This window comes from Salvelinus namaycush, chromosome 3 (assembly GCF_016432855.1).
Source record: "Salvelinus namaycush isolate Seneca chromosome 3, SaNama_1.0, whole genome shotgun sequence".
Lineage (NCBI taxonomy): Eukaryota > Metazoa > Chordata > Actinopteri > Salmoniformes > Salmonidae > Salvelinus > Salvelinus namaycush.
The window spans coordinates 25,045,376-25,063,897 of NC_052309.1; the positions used below are offsets into that span (position 1 = coordinate 25,045,376).

Consider the following 18,522-nt stretch of genomic DNA (forward strand, 5'->3'; position numbering starts at 1 on the left):
CAAAGAAACTTTACAGGTCAGTATTGTGAGTCAGTGCAATGTGTATGTCCTTTGACTGTGTGAATGTTTTCCAGAACCAATCAGCGCTCATTGAGAGAGAATACCAGTCAGTTTACAGTAGTTACCGCTGAGAGAAACTGGATTTTCAGTAGTACTTCTGAAAAAAAAAGGAGAACCAAATCATATCAGGTAAGGAATTTCAACGACACCTGTAAAAGTGGGAATGCAACACAATGAGGTATCTGTTATCCATCACATACTCTGCAGTAAACCCCAAGGTGCCCCGGGGGGCACCACCCCCACCAGCTGCCAAAACCAGACAGTGGGAGTCCCCTCGTGTTCCTGTCACCCTGGGAGAGAAAGAGGGAGTGAGAGCAAAATAAATGGCATTAGAAGACAGATAAATGCAAAGTATGACTACATTGCCAGTGTGATAGTCTAGCAAACTTACTAAAGGTAGACATTTTGTAGGCCTGTGTGTAATGGTGGAGTAGCTTTACCTGAAACGCGTCCACTTTGCCCTCCACCAACCACACTGAGCAGAGAAAGAGGATGAGTTAGAGGCAATCGGCAGTTGAAACAATAAAGCCAATTCCCCACCCATTTCAGTAAAAAGCTGAGGGATGGGGTGACCTCCATGATATCAAAATTGTATTTTGAACCATGTTAGGACTATATGTTTGTGTATATTTACTTTGTTGACAAAGATTAAGCTTGTTTTAAGCCAAAGTATATTATGTTCGGATGGGGTACAACAGTTAAACTCAGTTTACGAGGCATTGATAAATTACATTCTTCAAGAATCAATGGGTATATATATATATATATATATATATATCTCATTCATTTATAAGTCCAAAAATGTATGTAGCAACTGCAGATTGTCCCTTTAAGAGAAAGTAGAGGCAGAGAGAGGTATGGTGAGATGAGAGGATGATGATAGAGAGAAGGTAAAACAGACAGTGGAGTGGGTGCTGTTGGTTTTGCTTGGGAAGGTGGCATTGGCTGTTTGGCTGGACACAGGTGAGCTCAGCCTCTTTACCAGCACAGTCTGCTTTCCCATCACACGCCGTTGATGAACTTCAATGACTGGGAGCAGAAGAAGAACTTGCTGTCGACAAGATGCCAGACTGGAGGAGACGAGTGGAAGATATAGAATGGAGAAGGGTAGAGAGGATGATAGGGGAAAAGAGAATCTGAAGGTGCAATTCTACAGGCGACATTACAACAGGAATATGATTTAGAGAAACTCCAGACTTTAGTTTTTGGAGACATGAGATGGAGAGGAGAAATACTGAAGTAAGCGCCCACGGCCAATATCCCCAGTGTGAACAGTACACAACAGACAGTGATAGGGGTCATCTTCTTAGGCCTCTAGTTTCCTTGGTCCCTCCGGGCCACCATAATCTGCCTCTTCTGGCGTTGAGGCATGATCAGAGCCATCGGTGTGAGGACAGTTAAAGAAGTCAGTTGTAAAAAAAAAAAAAAAAAAAGATAAAAAGGTTCCTCTCCTATTTGTCACTACTACTACTACTACTACTACTACTAATAATACACAGGCTACAGTATGATGTGGTACTCCAGGCAATATACAGCAATCTGTTTTAACTCACCTCGAGACAGATCTAAATGTGTGGGCTTGGTGCTCTTAACAGTAGTGTATGTGAATATAAAGGGAGGGGGGCACAGGGGCTCAACAGTAGAAACAGTATCTTAACCTCTAACATTTATGAAAATCTATATTTTTCATTATATACACACTTGTAGAGTGAAACACACTATGTTCCGTTCTCATATCTTACTATGTGCCCACCAAGCTGTCCTCACTCAGCCCTGATGTTCTCTCTATCAGCTTCTCTCCAGATGAGTCAGGTGGGGCTTCTGCCAAGCTCTAGAAAATAGCCTCCAAACAGACAGATGCCACAATGCCATTACTCTCACAACCACTTCATGTGACCAATCAGCAGTCAGGGCAGGACCTTAGCTGATCAGCTAATTGGTTTGGTGTAAGGAGGTGAGGTGATTAGTGGAATCAGGATTTTTTTGTGCCCTGGCCGGGATAATACTAGAGACGGGAGACGAAGCGAAACATCTCACTCGCTCCTTTTTTTTCTGGTTCATATCCAGTCAATTAGCTAAGCAGGCCAGACCCAGCTGCTAATGAGGGGGTTTGATTAATCACGCCTGTGTAGGTGTGTTTTGCATCATCTGAAATTTGATTGCATTTGATTTGGAACCGGGCTGCCTCCTGGGTGTGATCCAGGTGCCTGCTCTGTCCGACAGCAAAGTAGTCTCAAAACAAAAATAATTAAGCATATGTAGTAAATAGGATAAATTTAAAAAAATGAAAACTAGCTTAAATTCTCACATTTATTTAATGGAAAAGAGATTCTGGACGATGCAGCATGCTTGTTGACAACATGACCGACTTGTGCAGATTACTGTTTGATTTGAGAAGGGTGCTCCTCCCTCCCCGCTTTCGCCCAATGACGTGACCAGCCCAGATTTAAAAAACCAGGCCAGTGTAAAATAACTCCCTCACATTGGTGCCTATGCAAGAGCCAACCGTTAAAGAGAAACTATCCCTAAAAACAACTTCTCATTTAGAAAACCGGGTGTGGCATCTACAGTATGAGTCAAAAAAAAAAATTCTATCAAAATGTCCTACGATGTGTAAATAGGATCATTTTGGTGATAAAGTTGGTTGTGACTGCATCACAACGTAAATTAAGGTTGGGTTGTTTCAATCCTGCCCAGAGCTGGCAGCACACAAGTAAAACGCTCTGCATGGTCAATCTGACATCTGCAGTGGTAGTACAGCATTTACTGCGATAGGGCCTCCGCAGAAGTTAGAACAAACATACTTTTTGCACATCACAAAGCTGTTGTGAAGGAAGTGAGTGTGTTTTCACAGGACCTCCCACCCCCACCAACCAATCATGTCAATGCGGAGCCCTCCACATTATTACTCGATTTGAGAGGTGCACGGCAATGCAGTACGGAGCTTGATTTGGCCTCTGCAATTGTGTCACACTCTCCATACGGAGCCGCCACCACATTTTCAGATCAAGCATAAATTGGCTTTAAATCATCAATTTGGAGTGCAGCTGCACAAGACCCTATTGTAATGCCTGTGATACATTTGGGTTGACTTTGGATCTCTAATATAAAAATCCCAATAACTCCAAATTTCAATGACTTAAACCTCAAAGCATCTATAAATTGTCATTTACATTGTGTAAATTGACGGTTCCCAACTAACCTTGGAGATGGTTAGACTTTGGATAGTCTAAATAACTGCCACGCTGAAGCAAATTAGCACAATTATTTAGCTAACTTTTCCCACCTGCAAACATACGAGACACCTACATCAAACCACACCCCGAAACCAACTCACATTTGAATTCAGTCACGGCCGCTAGCATTTCTTAATTAACCAGATCTAAAACAAGGCCAAATCAAGAACTGCAGTAGCCCTTTAAGCAGACCAGAACTATGACCATTCAAAAAAATTGTAACAGCCTAAGCGGTGGGCCTCCCGAGTGGCACAGCGGTCTAAGGCACTGCATCGCAGTAGGCATCACTACAGACCCGGGGTCTCCCAGCTGCGACCGGGAGACCAATGAGGCGGTGCACAATTGGCCCAGCGTCGTCCGGGTTAGGGGAGGGGTTGGCCGGCTGGGATGTCCTTGTCCCATCTTGCTCTTGCGACTCTGGTGGCAGGCCGGGTGCATGCATGCTGACACGGTCGCCAGTTGTACCACGTTCCCTCTGACACATTGGTGCGGCTGGCATCCGGGTTAAGCGAGCAGTGTGTCAAGAAGCAGTGCGGCTTGGCAGGGTCGTGTTTCGGAGGACGCATGGCTCTCAAGCTTTGCCTCTCCCGAGTTTGTACGGGAGTTGCAGCAATGGGACAAGACTAACTACCAACTTGATATCACAAAATTGGGGAGCAAAAAATAAAAAGCGGGATGTCTTCATTGAGAAACTATCTTTAATTATACTACAGCACTACAGGCCCAGTGCGGTTACATTCCCCAGCAAGAAAACCAAAAATGTCACTCAAACAGAAGGGAAAACTAAAACTGACTAACAAATGTTGTGAGAGTGAGACTCATTTCTTCAAACAAGCATCTTTATTTAATATCGATTAATTATTGCAATAATGAAGCTGGTCAATCCCACACTCTGAAGTGTGATGCCGAGAGCTCAACGAGCAGAACCACAGTATTTTATAGTTAAGACACATCCTCCTGAATATGTGACAAACAGATGTCTGGAATAGGTCAAAAGGTTACGATTTGTATTGTAGAAAGGAGTATCCCCCAGCCAGATAGTCTTCACAGTAAATGCTGTTCCAATTGTATAACAACCAGGGTTTGGCCCCTAAGACAAGATTCCTCCCATCAGCCGTTCACACCAGAGACATCTCCTCCCCGGCACCTCACAGTATACAAACACCAACTCATTCTATGGAATGCAGGCTTCATGTTATATCACCAAGCCATCATAAAGCAATTGCTAACATCAAGCCCCAGAAGCCCAACTCAGTCCCACAGATGAGAGGGTACTCATCAAACCTAATTTGATGCATAAACAGTATTAAAACAATCTTGTAATTTTTCTACCATACAACCAAAACTCAACAGGAGGGGTTCTGAAAGACACTCATGGGGGTGTCCACTGAAAGTTGACTAGCAACTACTGAAACCTAAAAGGCGCCCACTAAAGAAGAGGCAAGCAAAATAAAAACCCACACCAAACTTAAAGACAGGAAACAAACCAAATTGGCAGTGCAAAGAGAAAACAAAGCTCAGATAAAGGATTATTTTTCTCGAAACATAAAATGGGTCGCGCCAACTAAAGGCCAGCACAGGTGAAACACCTTCCCACTAATGGGATGGTAACCAACACAAGTGTAACACATACTGACTAACGAGGTGCGCCCTACATGCTAACTTGCTAACGTCCAACCTCAAAATATAAATGAAAAAACCAAAGCCTGTAACAACTGCTTGTCTATCACATAGTTGTCAAAATACCTTATTGATCTCTACTGTGATAATTCTAGTATCCCATTTGAGTAAACTACTGTACATAAGGTATTATTGACTGATATATGCGAGTACATCACATCCCACTGTAAATTATCTGGATTTGGACATATAGACTAACAGTACATGGTGAGGGGATGTGGTGTGCTTACTGTAAATGTGCTTACTGTATATTACTGGGATGGCTCAGGTATATACCATCATTATCTATATTATTGGTTTATTTGACAGTATATCCCTTTTCATTAACTACTTGACTTATGCTCTGACAGGGTTGTCAAAAGCACACTTATTTTACATCTAGGGCTGTTATTCACCTGCCAACATAGCTTTATCACACAACAGCCCAAGACAAAAAAAGAGAGAACCTTACATGTGTTCATGTGGGCTCTCGAGTGGTGTAGCAGTCTAAGGCATTGCATCTCAGTGCAAGAGGTGGCACTACAGTCCCTGGTTTGAATCCAGGCTGTATCACATCCGGCCGTGATTGAGAGTCCCATAGGGTGGCGCACAATTGGCCCAGCGTCGTCCGGGTTTGGCCGGGGTAGGCCGTCATTGTAAATAAGAATTTGTTCTTAACTGACTTGCCTAGTTAAATAAAGGTTCAATAAAATAAAAAGCATACTGTACAATACAGACTGTGGTTAACACTGCCCTCCCCCATCCCGCCCATATATCCCAGTGCAGTCCTCCTGGCCCTAGAAGAGCAGAGTCAATCCCACATGTACAGTAGCTTACTCATCAACATCCTGCCTCTGCTCCACTGTAGCCCCAAACCCTCTGAAGGTCTGTGCAGGTAGCAGCTCCTGTAGAAACACAGGAGAGCCTGTATCTGGTCTTACTCCTGCTCCCCCCAAGGGTCGAATAAAAACTATTTAACTGCCATTTTCCACCCCCCTCTCCAATGTGCTGTTCTTCTCTCAGAACAGTATCTACTTGTTAGTCCAATGCAGGCTTCCCTCCATTCCACGGGACTGACTGAGGTCCACATTCTTATAGTAAAGCCCTGAATGACAGAATGTAGGGTGTAACGTAATTATTTGGTGAATGATGGTACAGAAGATTTGTTGTTTATGTATGACATTCTAATTTAATTTAACATTCATTTTTATTTTCCTCATTGATCAGTCCTGGAGTTATGATTGTTTTGTTCTGTCATATGTGTAATTCTCAGTTGAAACAGCAGATGAGCCATTGAATGGTCACTGTAGGTCAGGGCTCTCCAACCTTGTTCCCGGAGAGCTACCCTCCTGTAGGTTTTTGCACCAATCCAAACCTGATTATTAGAATCAGGTGCGCTAGATTAGGGTTGGAGCGAAAACCTACAGGACAGTAGCTCTCCAGGAACAGGGTTGGAGAGCCCTGCTGTAGGTGTAGTAAAATGTGGCCACTTGGAGGTGTACAGAGAAGAGAACACTACCATTGTCTTTGTTATATGCTTTTATAATATTCAAATGTACATACAAAAATATATTTGTCTGAGCTATCCAAACACAGTGGACAATCTGATACACACACAGGCACACACACACATGTTTGGTTTACTATACCTTTTGGGGACCAAACAATTGATTTCTATTCAAAATCCTATTTTCCCTAACCCTAAACATAATCCCTAACCCATAAACCTAACCCTAATTGTAATCCTAAACCTAAAATAGCCTTTTCCTCATTGGGGACAGGCAAAATGTCCCTACTTGTCCGGGTTTTCCTTGTTTTACTATCCTTGTGAGGACTTCTGACACACACTCACACTCACACTCACACTCACACTCACACTCACACTCACACTCACACTCACACAGTCATAGTCATACAGTCATACCCTTCTTCTCTCTCTTTGTCCACAGAAACAACCTCTGGCCAGGCATCATTGAAACTTAATACTGTCCTGCTGACCCGTTGAGCAGAAATGCCCCTCCTTTTTTGTCATTTGAAAAATAAATTCCACTCAAAGTAAAATACAGAGAACAATGTCATCTGGACTCTCTGTAAGCAACTGTAGACAACAATATACTTTTAGTTTATTATTCTCATTCTCTCATCAGGAGAGTTGCATGTACATGAATGGTTTTGGTAGAGCAGTGATAGTAATTGTTCTACTCTAAAAAACATTGTCCTCAGTTGGGATGGTTTTATTCCTGTAATGACAATAAGTGTAGTTGAGTCCTTGTTTGTACAAATCAACATCCTACAGGACCTGTCACACTGACATAAATCACTTGATCCAGAATGTGACAAGTGTTGAAAAAGTACATGTTTTGTCTATTTCAGATCCATGACAGCAAACATGTGACTTCATGTGAGGAGCATACTCAAATAAGCTATTTTTGTTGTGGCGTCATTGATAGAGGTAGAAGTGGCTTTTTGTGCTTTGTGTGTTATTCTTTCTTTCTTTCTTTGTTTTTGACTGGTGTTTAACATTTTCGTAAGCTATAAATACTATTGTGCAATGCTTCGGATGATTGTTTGTTCAATGTGTACATGTCTTTATCTCAATAAACTTTGAATAAAAAAGTATAATAATCTTACTAAACATTCATGGAGTGAATTTGTGTTAATCTTCATAGTTAACATAAGATATTGCATTGTAATTGTATTTAGTCATTCAAATTATCTCTTTAGAAAACAACATTAAAAAAACAACTAGTTAAGTGTGTCTGGCTGTTGTGTGCGTGTCACCCACTTTCCATGGTGGAACCAGTTGGGCCAGTATTGAAGAGGAAAGAAGGAGGTGGAGGGAGAGAGGATTGGAATCCAATGCCTGTGGAACAGACAGAGACTGGACAGAGACTCACGAAGCTATAGGATTTCTCCTGTAGAAGTGACCCAGACCCCAGTGAGACCACCTCAGACCCCAGGCCTCAGACCCCAGGCCTCCACACACAGATGGAACATGACCAGGTAATTGGATTTACTCTCTTCTATAACTCATCGGACATGTCTATTGGATAATATTGATCTTTTTACTTTTGTTCCTACTTGGTTTGGGAACAAAACATTGCCAGGTCTAGTTTTGTGCCTGGTATGGCTGATAGACCATGCATTTTTTATTTAAATGTGAGATTAGTAGAAGTTTGAGGCATTTAAATGAGTATTTATGTAATTGTATCTTGGCTTTCAATGTTTGCTAGTAAATTCAGTTGTGTTTTACTGACCAGTAATTTGCCATTCGGGTTTGGGTCCACTGAATAGATTGTTGGTTTGGATCCACTGAATAGATTGTTGGTTTGGATCCACTGAATAGATTGTTGGTTTGGATCCACTGAGTAGATTGTTGGTTTGGATCCACTGAGTAGATTGTTGGTTTGGATCCACTGAGTAGATTGTTGGTTTGGATCCACTGAGTAGATTGTTGGTTTGGATCCACTGAGTAGATTGTTGGTTTGGATCCACTGAGTAGATTGTTGGTTTGGATCCACTGAGTAGATTGTTGGTTTGGATCCACTGAGTAGACGTATTGGTGCAACACTTCTCAGCATTGCTCACATTACCATAACAACCTTTACAACATGCTTGTGATGCTGATGTGTGTGTGTGTTAGAATATTGCGAAGAACATGCCATGGACTTACAAAAACACCTTCCGCAAATCAATGTTTGTCATACAGATGTTGGATCTTAACTTGATCACTCAGGAAATTCAAATGATCCTTGTGAATCCCTGAAAAATAGCATTTTGCTTTCTCTTCATGCGGGTGCAGTCGAGTCATTGGGATCAGGGCTTGCTATCAAAATAATTTTCTCTCTCGCTCGCTCAAACGCTAGGCCTAAGTCATATCACTGCAACATTAAAATGTTCAAAAATGTATCTGAAATGCAGCCAAACATACAGTGCATTTGGAAAATATTGAGACCCCTTCACTTTTGACACATTTTGTTACGTTACAGCCTAATTCTAAAATGGACTTAAAAAAATGTCCCTCATCAATCTATACACACCATCAATCTATACACACAATACCCCATAATGACAAAGCAAAAACAGGTTTTTATAAAAATAATTATCATATTTACATGCGTATTCAGACCCTTTACTCTGTACTTTGTTGAAGCACCTTTGGCAGCGATTGTAGCCTCAAGTCTTCTTGGGTATGACACTACAAGCGTGGCACACCTGTATTTGGGGAGTTTCTCCCATTCTTCTCTGCAGATCCTCTCAAGCTCTGTCAGGTTGGATGGGGAGCGTCGCTGCACAGCTATTTTCAGGTCTCTCCCGAGATGTTCGATCAGGTTCAAGTCCGGGCTCTGGCTGTGCCATTCAAGGGAATTCGGAGAATTGTCCTAAAGCCACTCCTGCGTCATCTTGGCTGTGTGCTTAGGGTCATTGTCTTGTTTGAAGGTGAATCTTCGTCCCAGTCTGAGGTCCTGAGCGCTCTGGACAAGTTTTCATCAAGAATCTTGTCGTGGAAAATTCTTTATTAAGTGAGAGAGACTTATTATTTCTTCAAACAATCAATATTTTTTATTGATTAAGAATTGCAATAATGGAGTTGGTCAACGACCACCCCATCAGTGATCGTTGAGAGCCCAACTTTACAGAGGAATCATGGTTCTTATATAGCTGACACTAAAAATGCTTAGCCATGGCTGGTTCCACCCCTCCCCGGCAGCTTGGGGCATCACAAGCTATCTTGGGTTCATCTTGTGAGTTATGTGCACCAGGTGTTGTTTTACCCCCCAGCTTAGTGTCTCAGATGCAAAGATGATTAGAGACAAAGAGGGGTTTGTTCTACTCCTTCAGGCTATCTCTATCTGGGGCCACACAGAGGCCAACTCATTCTATGGAACGCAGGCTGTAGGTTTTACCACCAAGCCAGCAAGCCCCAGAGGCTTGAGTACTCATCGATGAGAGAGTATTATAACATAATCTTGTAAATGTTCTACCATAATCTCTATGTACTTTGCTCCGTTCATCTTTCCCTCAATCCTAACTAGTCTCCCAGTTCACTTTGTCCTTATGGGGCATTGTGTGTAAATTGAGGAGGTAAAATATGATTCCATCCATTTTAGAATAAAGCTGTAACTGTACATACAGTTCATTCGGAAAGTAAGGGGTCTGACTACTTTCCGAATGCACTGTATATTTCATCAGTTGTGTCTTTTATAGTTCAGGGTCGGGTAGGATTTCAGCTAGAGTTAAACTTCAGATGTAATCATAGAAGTCCTGCCTGTGTTTAGAATTTGATCACGTCCGTAGCCCACTAATGCCATTGAAAACCTACCTGACTCCCTTCTCTCCACAGAACAGTGACCATCCACCCCCATACTACTTAGCAGTAGTGCCCACCCAGCCCCCTCCTCAGTATGGAGAGGTGGTGGGAACAAGAGGGTGGTCTGACACCCCCTCCCAACCTTACTACATCAACCAGCCGATGCCACATGCAAATGTCATCCATGTCTCTCACAGTACCCGTAAGTTCCTCACATTCCCTTTAACTTTTTCGATCCTCAACATATATTCCTTCCCCTAACTATAACTACAACTCTTTCTATGAAAGGGCTCCATCTCTCGCTCTCTTTCTAAACCTAAAATGTCCCTGTTTCTCCCCCCTGCAGCCCCTTGTCGTAAGAAAAGCTTATCGTGTGGGAACAGTTCCCACTGTTACAGAGGATCAGGAGAAGCCACCCTACTGCTTGTCTTCCTCGTTATTGCTCTCTGGCTGGGGGGTAACTGGACCAATAACTTACAGAGAACCCATACAGTACAATTATGTGGACATAATGTAACATCATTTAACACGGACATAATGTAACAATACAATATGTTAGAATTTATGACAGAAACATCTATTTCCAAAATCATAAATTCCATATTAAGGGTATGATGTGAATGTAATATACCTGGTATGATATTGCATTGTTTTGGTATACTACCATGGGGACTTCCATGCCTCTGGATATCCTCTGGCCTCTCTCTTTGACCTCTGACCTTTGACCTCTGTCCAGTATGTTATGGCCCATCCCTGGTGTCTGGCCACCTAAGCAGCAGTGAAGCCTACCAGCCCAGCGAGATGGAGAAAGACAGCTGTCCCTCCAACACTGTGGAGTGTGATGGCCAACAGGAATGCAAACTGGGCAGTGATGAGACCAATTGTTGTCAGTATTCTAATAGCTATCACCTAGTTTTTGTTGTCAGTAACAAAAACAGAAGGATCCTTTCTGGATCTGTAATGGATTTGTAATGTTCTAACTGAGTGATGCATATGTGTGATCCAGTGATGTTCTAATTGAGGGATGTATCTGTGTGATCCAGTGATGTTCTAATTGAAGGATGTATCTGTGTGATCCAGTGATGTTCTAATTGAGGGATGTATCTGTGTGATCCAGTGATGTTCTAATTGAGGGATGTATCTGTGTGATCCAGTGATGTTCTAATTGAAGGATGTATCTGTGTGATCCAGTGATGTTCTAATTGAAGGATGTATCTGTGTGATCCAGTGATGTTCTAGTTGAGGGATGTATCTGTGTGATCCAGTGCGGTTGTAATTGAGTGATGTATCTGTGTGATCCAGTGATGTTCTAGTTGAGGGATGTATCTGTGTGATCCAGTGCGGTTGTAATTGAGTGATGTATCTGTGTGATCCAGTGATGTTCTAGTTGAGGGATGTATCTGTGTATTATCCAGTACGGTTCGGGTCGAACGGGGCTCTCCAGGTGAAGACAAACAGCGTTGGTAGTTTCCTCCCTGTATGTTACAGTGGCTGGAACAAGGGCCTGGCTGACCAGACCTGTGCACAACTAGGCTTCAGAGCGTAAGATCTTCCGCTGTTTTGCTGCCCTCTTTTGGTCTAAAGATTGAACTGTGCAAACCTGTGTGACCATACCCATCAAATAAATCAAAATCAAATCACATTTTATTCATAATGTACACAGTTTAATGAATGTATAAAAGGTGCATGATATGCTTGTGTGCTAGTTCCCTCAATATTTCAGTACAATAACCAATAATCAATGGGTTTAGTGGTGTGAGGTAGTGATGTGGGGACGTGTATATGAACTCCCTGCATCTATTTATTTAGGAGTCATAGCACTAGCAGTGTGAAAGATGGGTCCTCTACCACTCTCACTGTGACAGGGCAGACCTGCAACACCATCCAGGGAAAGGTGTCAGTAAAGTGAGTGCTCCTGGACATACTCAACAGCCCTTTGCATATGTCACACACTGAGTAAACATTGACATGTACATAGCTGCGGGAAGTAGGGATGCTGCAGCACCCCCTAAATAATCAGAATATATACACAAAAATATATATAAATACATTTAAATTTGTATTTATTTATATATATATATTTTTTGTGTGTATATATTCTGATTATTTATCAGAGCCAACAATGTCACCATTAGATGGCGTGAGTAAGGCAAATAAAACATGTGACCTCATTGGTGATCTGATTTAACTGTGCGTTTCTGTCTGTGCTCAGTAGCTCATCTTGCCTCAACAAGGACACTGTATCCCTGCAGTGTATCAGTGAGTAACTGTCTTTACATTCTCACAGTTCATACACAAAGGCAACCAGTGGTGTTTTAAGGCTGGATAGAGTTTCATCTAGCTCTCCTGATGAACAGAGGACCAAATACAAATCCCCATGCTGTATTAGGACTACGGACCAACTTACTCCCTCTCTCTGTCCACATGGTAGACTGTGGCCGGCAGCAGTCGTCCAGAATCATAGGGGGCTCTGCAGCGAATCTGGGCGATTGGCCTTGGCAGGTCAGCCTCCACTTTCGGGGCTTTCACACCTGTGGAGGCACCCTGGTGGCTCCTGACTTTGTGGTGACAGCAGCCCACTGCTTCCCCAGGTCAGTACGGCAGACAACACAGCAGACAATGGACAAGGAACTGTAATGAGACAATGTAAAACAGAACAGTAATGACATTATCAAACAGAACATATAGAATAGCCCTGAAATGTAACAATGCTAAGACAAAAGAACTGGGCTATAACAGAACAGATGCAAAGACAGAACAGATCTGGAAGTGAACAAAGCTAACCAAAGTGAGCTAGCTAAGACTGAACAGTGCTTAGGATGAACATGGCTAAAACAGTTATCAGTGAGGAGTTAAATTACCTAACAACTCTTCTATCTCTAGGAAAGACTCATCGTACCTGGTGCCCAATAACTGGCGTTTGTACATGGGCATGGTTTCTCAGACGATGCTGCCTGTCCCTGAGATGGTGGAGAAGATCATTGTCCATGAGAGCTATGATGACAACACCAACAACTATGACATTGCCCTGCTTAAACTCACACATTACGTACACTACTCCAGTGAGTTCACCTTTAACCTAATAATATTACATGATTACTGATGCACATTACACCATACTGGATCACTATTATCTTTGATCGTCATAATTAACGTGTGTGTGTGTGTTGTTTCAGACAGCATCCAGCCTGTGTGCCTGCCTGCCTATGACAAGACCGTCTCTCCTGGGACAAAATGCTGGACCTCTGGATTTGGGACAGAGGAGGGGACAGGTGAGAGTCACAGGGACTGGCACAGGGGGGCGACTGTTAGGTTCTGTTTGACATTGGGGTGAACATGAAGAGGAAATAGAAATACAGCATGATATGTGATGTAATTAAGGACTAGAAAACAATCTGGTGTGTTATTCTGTATGGTGATATCTGTTTTTTTTTTGCTTTGTGTTCAGCCCGTGGATCCACAAGTCTTATGGAGGTGACTGTGGACATCATTGACTCCAGTGTATGTAACAGAAACACAGTCTACAATGGCCAGGTCTCTCAGAACATGTTGTGTGCTGGAGATATAAAGGGAAGCAAGGACTCCTGCCAGGTGAGTAAAGAGGACACTAGGACCCATCAGAGAACCACAGACAGTAGCTACTTCCACACAGCTTCTTACATGATGTCCACAAATCTCATCCTGTGTCGCTCTAGTCCCTCCTTCCCTTTTCTTCTCTCCATCTTCCTCTCATATCCATTTCCATCTCCCACTCCCCCTACCGCTCCCTTCCTCCACTAGAGGGACGGTGGAGGTCCTCTGGTGTGTAAGGACTCAGACCAGCGCTGGTACCTGATGGGGGTGACCAGCTGGGGGGTAGGCTGTGGCAGGAGGAACATGCCGGGGGTATACAGTCGTGTCAGCCGCCTGCTGCCCTGGGTCTACAGTAAGATGCAGGTAGGGAAAGGAGCACCCAGGACCACTGGGAAGACACATGCACAACCTCCGCACTGGGGTGGAATTCTATCAATAATTCAATAATTTTCATCTGTACTGCTTCAGAGGGCACTTATATTAATTTAGATATTTTACATACAGTATCATTAGTTCAACTTAGAACTGTGAAACCTAATTATAGCTAGCTGTCAGAATAAGGATTGAGTAGGATGGTGTTATTAGTAATGTGACTCCTGAACATGTTCCTTCTACTCTCCATCTCCCAGCAAGCAAGACCGTGATGTGATCACAGCTGCTCTCATCCAAGGATGTTCAGCATGTCTTTTGGACCTGACAATGAGACTGGTGTGAACCCTTCAACACTGGCAGGGAATGGAAGGCTTTTATATGTGATATCTGCTGTCATTGCACTGCTGTCATCTTAACGTGCGTTGGATCATTGTTTCCCTGAAACAGTATTGAGCATATCTATATTTGTGACATATTTTATGAGGAATGTCTTTTACTCACACTGCAACCTCTTATAAAGCTATAAACCTGTCTCAGGATATACTCCAGGTTCACATGGACTTTACTGATGCTACAGTGAACTACACTTGCTGTTTTCTATGGCTGAGAGTTGTGAAACTGAAGAAAATTTATCAGGAAGATTTTTCTAATCACTTTAACGTAACACTAATTACCTTATGGCACTGATGATTCCTTGATTGTTTGTTGATTGTTTCAACTTATGTACACTTTTTGGTGTGATGTGTGTGAATTATCGATTCTGTTTTTCCATGTCTATCACTGTGTGTCAATTGGAATTATAATTTATTTTGTCATTATTTGAGTCAGAATGTTTTACTCATACTCTAAACGCCAGGATTCAACTTCATGAATGATATTGAATATCATTCTTCTGCTGTTAATCAATAGCTGACTAGAGCACGAGGGTGTAATTGTCTATAAGTCATCTCCCACTGGTAACACACTGGTTGAATCAACGTTGTTTCCATGCCATTTCAACACAATTACGTTGAACCAACGTGGAATAGACGTTGAATTCACGTCCGTGCCCAGTGGGCTGTTAATCCTCCAACAGGCATCATTGACAAACTAGGTCCATAAAATGTTGAGTAATCAATGTGACAATGTGTATGTTTATCCCTGTTTCATTTTGTTTGCTTCCGTTTAAGAAATGTTTTTCAACAGAATCAGCGCAATGAATACACCCCTGATCAGACGCAAACACAGTTCATTTTCATAGCAGCCACATACAAAGAGCTCGTTGTATATATATATACTGACCAAAAATATAAACGCAACATCCAACCATTTCAAAGATTTTACTGAGTTACAGTTCATAAAAGGATATCAGTCAATGAAAATACATTCATTAGGTCCTAATCTATGGACTTCACAACTGGGCAGGGGCACAATCATGGGTTTGCCTGGGAGGGCATAGGTCCACCCACTGGGGAGCCATGCCCAGCCAATCAATCAAATTTCGATCAATCAAATGTATTTATAAAGCCCTTTTTACATCAGCTGATGTCACAAATTGCTGTACAGAAATCCAGCCTAAAACCCCAAACAGCAAGCAATGCAGATGTAGAAGCACGGTGGCTTGGAAAAAAATCCCTAGAAAGGCTGGAATCTAGGAAGAAACCTCGAGAGGAACCAGGCTCTGAGGGGTGGCCAGTCCTCTTCTGGCTGTGCCGGGTGGAGATTATAACAGAACATGGCCAAGATGTTCAAACGTTCATAGATGACCAGCAGGGTCAGATAATAATAATCACAGTGGTTGTAGAGGGTGCAACAGGTCAGCACCTCAGGAGTAAATGTCAGTTGGCTTTTCATAGCCGATCATTCAGAGTTAGAGACAGCAGGTGCGGTAGAGAGAGAGTCCAAAACAGGAGGTCCGGGACAAGGTAGCACGTCCAGTGAACAGGTCAGGGTTCCATAGCCGCAGGCAGAACAGTTGAAACTGGAGCAGCAGCATGACCAGGTGGACTGGGGAGAGCAAGTAGTCATCAGGCCAGGTAGTCCTGAGGCATGGTCCTAGGGCTCAGGTCCTCCGAGAGAAGAGAAAGAGAGGGAGAAAGAGATAAAGAGAGAGCGAGAATTAGAGGGAGCATACTTAAAATTCACACAGGACACCGGATACTCCAGATATAACAGACTGACCATAGCCTCCCGACACATAAACTATTGCAGCATAAATACTGGAGGCTGAGACAGGAGGGGTCGGGAGACACTGTGGCCCTGTACGACGATACGCACGGACAGGGCCAAACAGGCAGGATATAACCCCACCCACTTTGCCAAAGCACAGCCCCCACACCACTAGAGGGATATCTTCAACCACCAACCTACTACCCTGAGACAAGGCCGAGTATAGCCCAAGAAGATCTCCCCCACGGCACGAACCCGAGGGGGGCGCCAACCCGGACAGGAAGATCACGTCAGTGACTCAACCCACTCAAGTGACACACCCCTCCTAGGGATGGCATGGAAGAGCACCAGTAAGCCAGTGACTCAGCCCCCATAATAGGGTTAGAGGCAGAGAATCTCAGTGGAGAGAGGAGAACCAGCCAGGCAGAGACAGCAAGGGTGGTTCGTCGCTCCAGCGCCTTTCCGTTCACATTCACACCCATGGGCCAGACTACACTCAATCATAAGACCTACTGAGGAGATCTTCAATAAAGACTTAAAAGTCGAGACTGAGTCTGTGTCTCTCACATGGATAGGCAGACCATTCCATAAAAATGTAGCTCTATAGGATGAATGAGTTTTTCCCCAAAAAAGGGCTTTATTACAGACAGAAGTATGAATTAATTAAATCAAAAGCTTACCTTGACTTGGAAGAGTTCCAGAGCATCCCTCTCTGTTTGAGCCGGGTATTAAGTGGGCTAAACTAGCTAGCTGCAATCGACGCTAACTAAGTAAGTGAAAATGAAAAAAATATATACTACGAAATATAGCTTTCTCTCTTACGCGCTTCTCCTTAATTTTTTAAGAAATTAATTTGTTCAACTATTGTCTTTGTCTCCGAGGTAAGTACTCACCACATTTTATGCACTGCAGTGCTAGATAGCTGTAGCTTATGCTTTCAGTACTAGATTCATTCTCTGATCCTTTGATTGGGTGGACAACATGTCAGTTCATGCTGCAAAGATCTAATAGGTTGAAGGACATCCTCCGGAAGTTGTTATAATTACTGTGTAAATCTATGGAAGTGGTTGAGAACCATGATCCTACTAGGTTTTGTATTGAAGTCAATGTACCCAGAGCAGGACAGAAGTAAGCTATCCGCCAACTACACCATGGTGCTACCCTACAGAGTGCTGTTGAGGCTACTGTAGACCTGTTTTTATTAATAATTTGGTGATGTGAATATATTGAGTGTAGTTTATTTCACTTTTTATTTTCATGAAATTCACTGAGGAGGATGTTCCTCCCCTTCCTCCTCTGAGGAGCCTCCACTGGTGCAGGGGCTTGTGTCGCATGAGTGCGTGTGTGTGAACTTAGTGTGTGTGTTTGCATGAATGAACATGCTATACAAAAGAAACACAGAGAATAAACTTGTATTTCTCCATGACCAAACATCCAAATGGGTCTCTCATTCCTAGAGAGTTGTTCTTCAGCTCTGTGCCCTAGTCCTCTTCACTAATCTCAGAGGATATGGATGTGTTTGCACTGCCTTTACTCTGTCCTTCAAGGCTCAACCTCTGGTCTCTGGCTCTGGTATGTTGAGCATTCTGCCTGAGACATTAAATAGTACAAATTCCCATTTTATCTTATCCACACTCTCAAGACCATTAACTTTCCACTGAGGAAAGTGTCTAATCTAGAGCTGTTTGTCAGGGTGACATTAAGACAGAGAATGTGTCTCATCTTATCTTAGATGACCCGAGCACAGATTGCCTATTACTTCATAGTTATCATTGTGGGCTTAAATGTTTAACTAGCAGTTTTACTGTGTATTATGCATTTTTAATGATTCAGTCAGTATTAGAAGTCAACTTTAACACTGGTGTTTGACCCTAGCTACAGATTAAAACTTAACTATTCACTCACCCAGAGCTACAGTGCCTTGCAAAAGTATTCACCCCCGTTGACATTTTTCCTATTTTGTTGCATTACAACCTGTAATTTATATATACAAAATAGTCAAAATTGGTGAAGTGAAATGAAAAAAATTACTTGTTTCAAAAAATGCAAAAAAAATGTAAAACTGAAAAGTGGTGGGTGCATATGTATTCACCCCCTTTGCTATGAAGCCCCTAAAAAGATTTGGTGCAACCAATTACCTTCAGAAGTCACATAATTAGTTAA

The 18,522-nt window shown here is 42.7% G+C and overlaps 1 protein-coding gene across 1 annotated transcript; it reads left to right on the forward strand.

Annotated features, from left to right (window-relative positions):
* Nucleotides 1-233: 233 nt before the first annotated feature.
* Nucleotides 234-14,483, forward strand: LOC120043742 (transmembrane protease serine 13-like). The gene is made up of 13 exons (XM_038988306.1): nt 234-368; nt 10,300-10,468; nt 10,613-10,621; nt 11,003-11,152; nt 11,682-11,808; nt 12,076-12,171; nt 12,479-12,525; nt 12,698-12,857; nt 13,150-13,328; nt 13,443-13,538; nt 13,715-13,857; nt 14,047-14,202; nt 14,469-14,483. The coding sequence occupies exons 1-13, from the start codon at nt 234-236 to the stop codon at nt 14,481-14,483; spliced, it is 1,482 nt and encodes a 493-aa protein (XP_038844234.1).
* Nucleotides 14,484-18,522: the final 4,039 nt, after the last annotated feature.

What these genes read in the sequence shown, in the direction of transcription:
- LOC120043742 (XM_038988306.1), top strand. Translation starts at nt 234, where the DNA reads ATGAGGTATCTGTTATCCATCACATACTCTGCAGTAAACCCCAAGGTG. An exon ending in CCCTGGGAGAGAAAGAGGGA is followed by an intron (nt 369 to 10,299) that starts GTGAGAGCAAAA and finishes TTCTCTCCACAG; the next exon opens with AACAGTGACCATCCACCCCC. An exon ending in CAGTGATGAGACCAATTGTT is followed by an intron (nt 11,153 to 11,681) that starts GTCAGTATTCTA and finishes TGTATTATCCAG; the next exon opens with TACGGTTCGGGTCGAACGGG.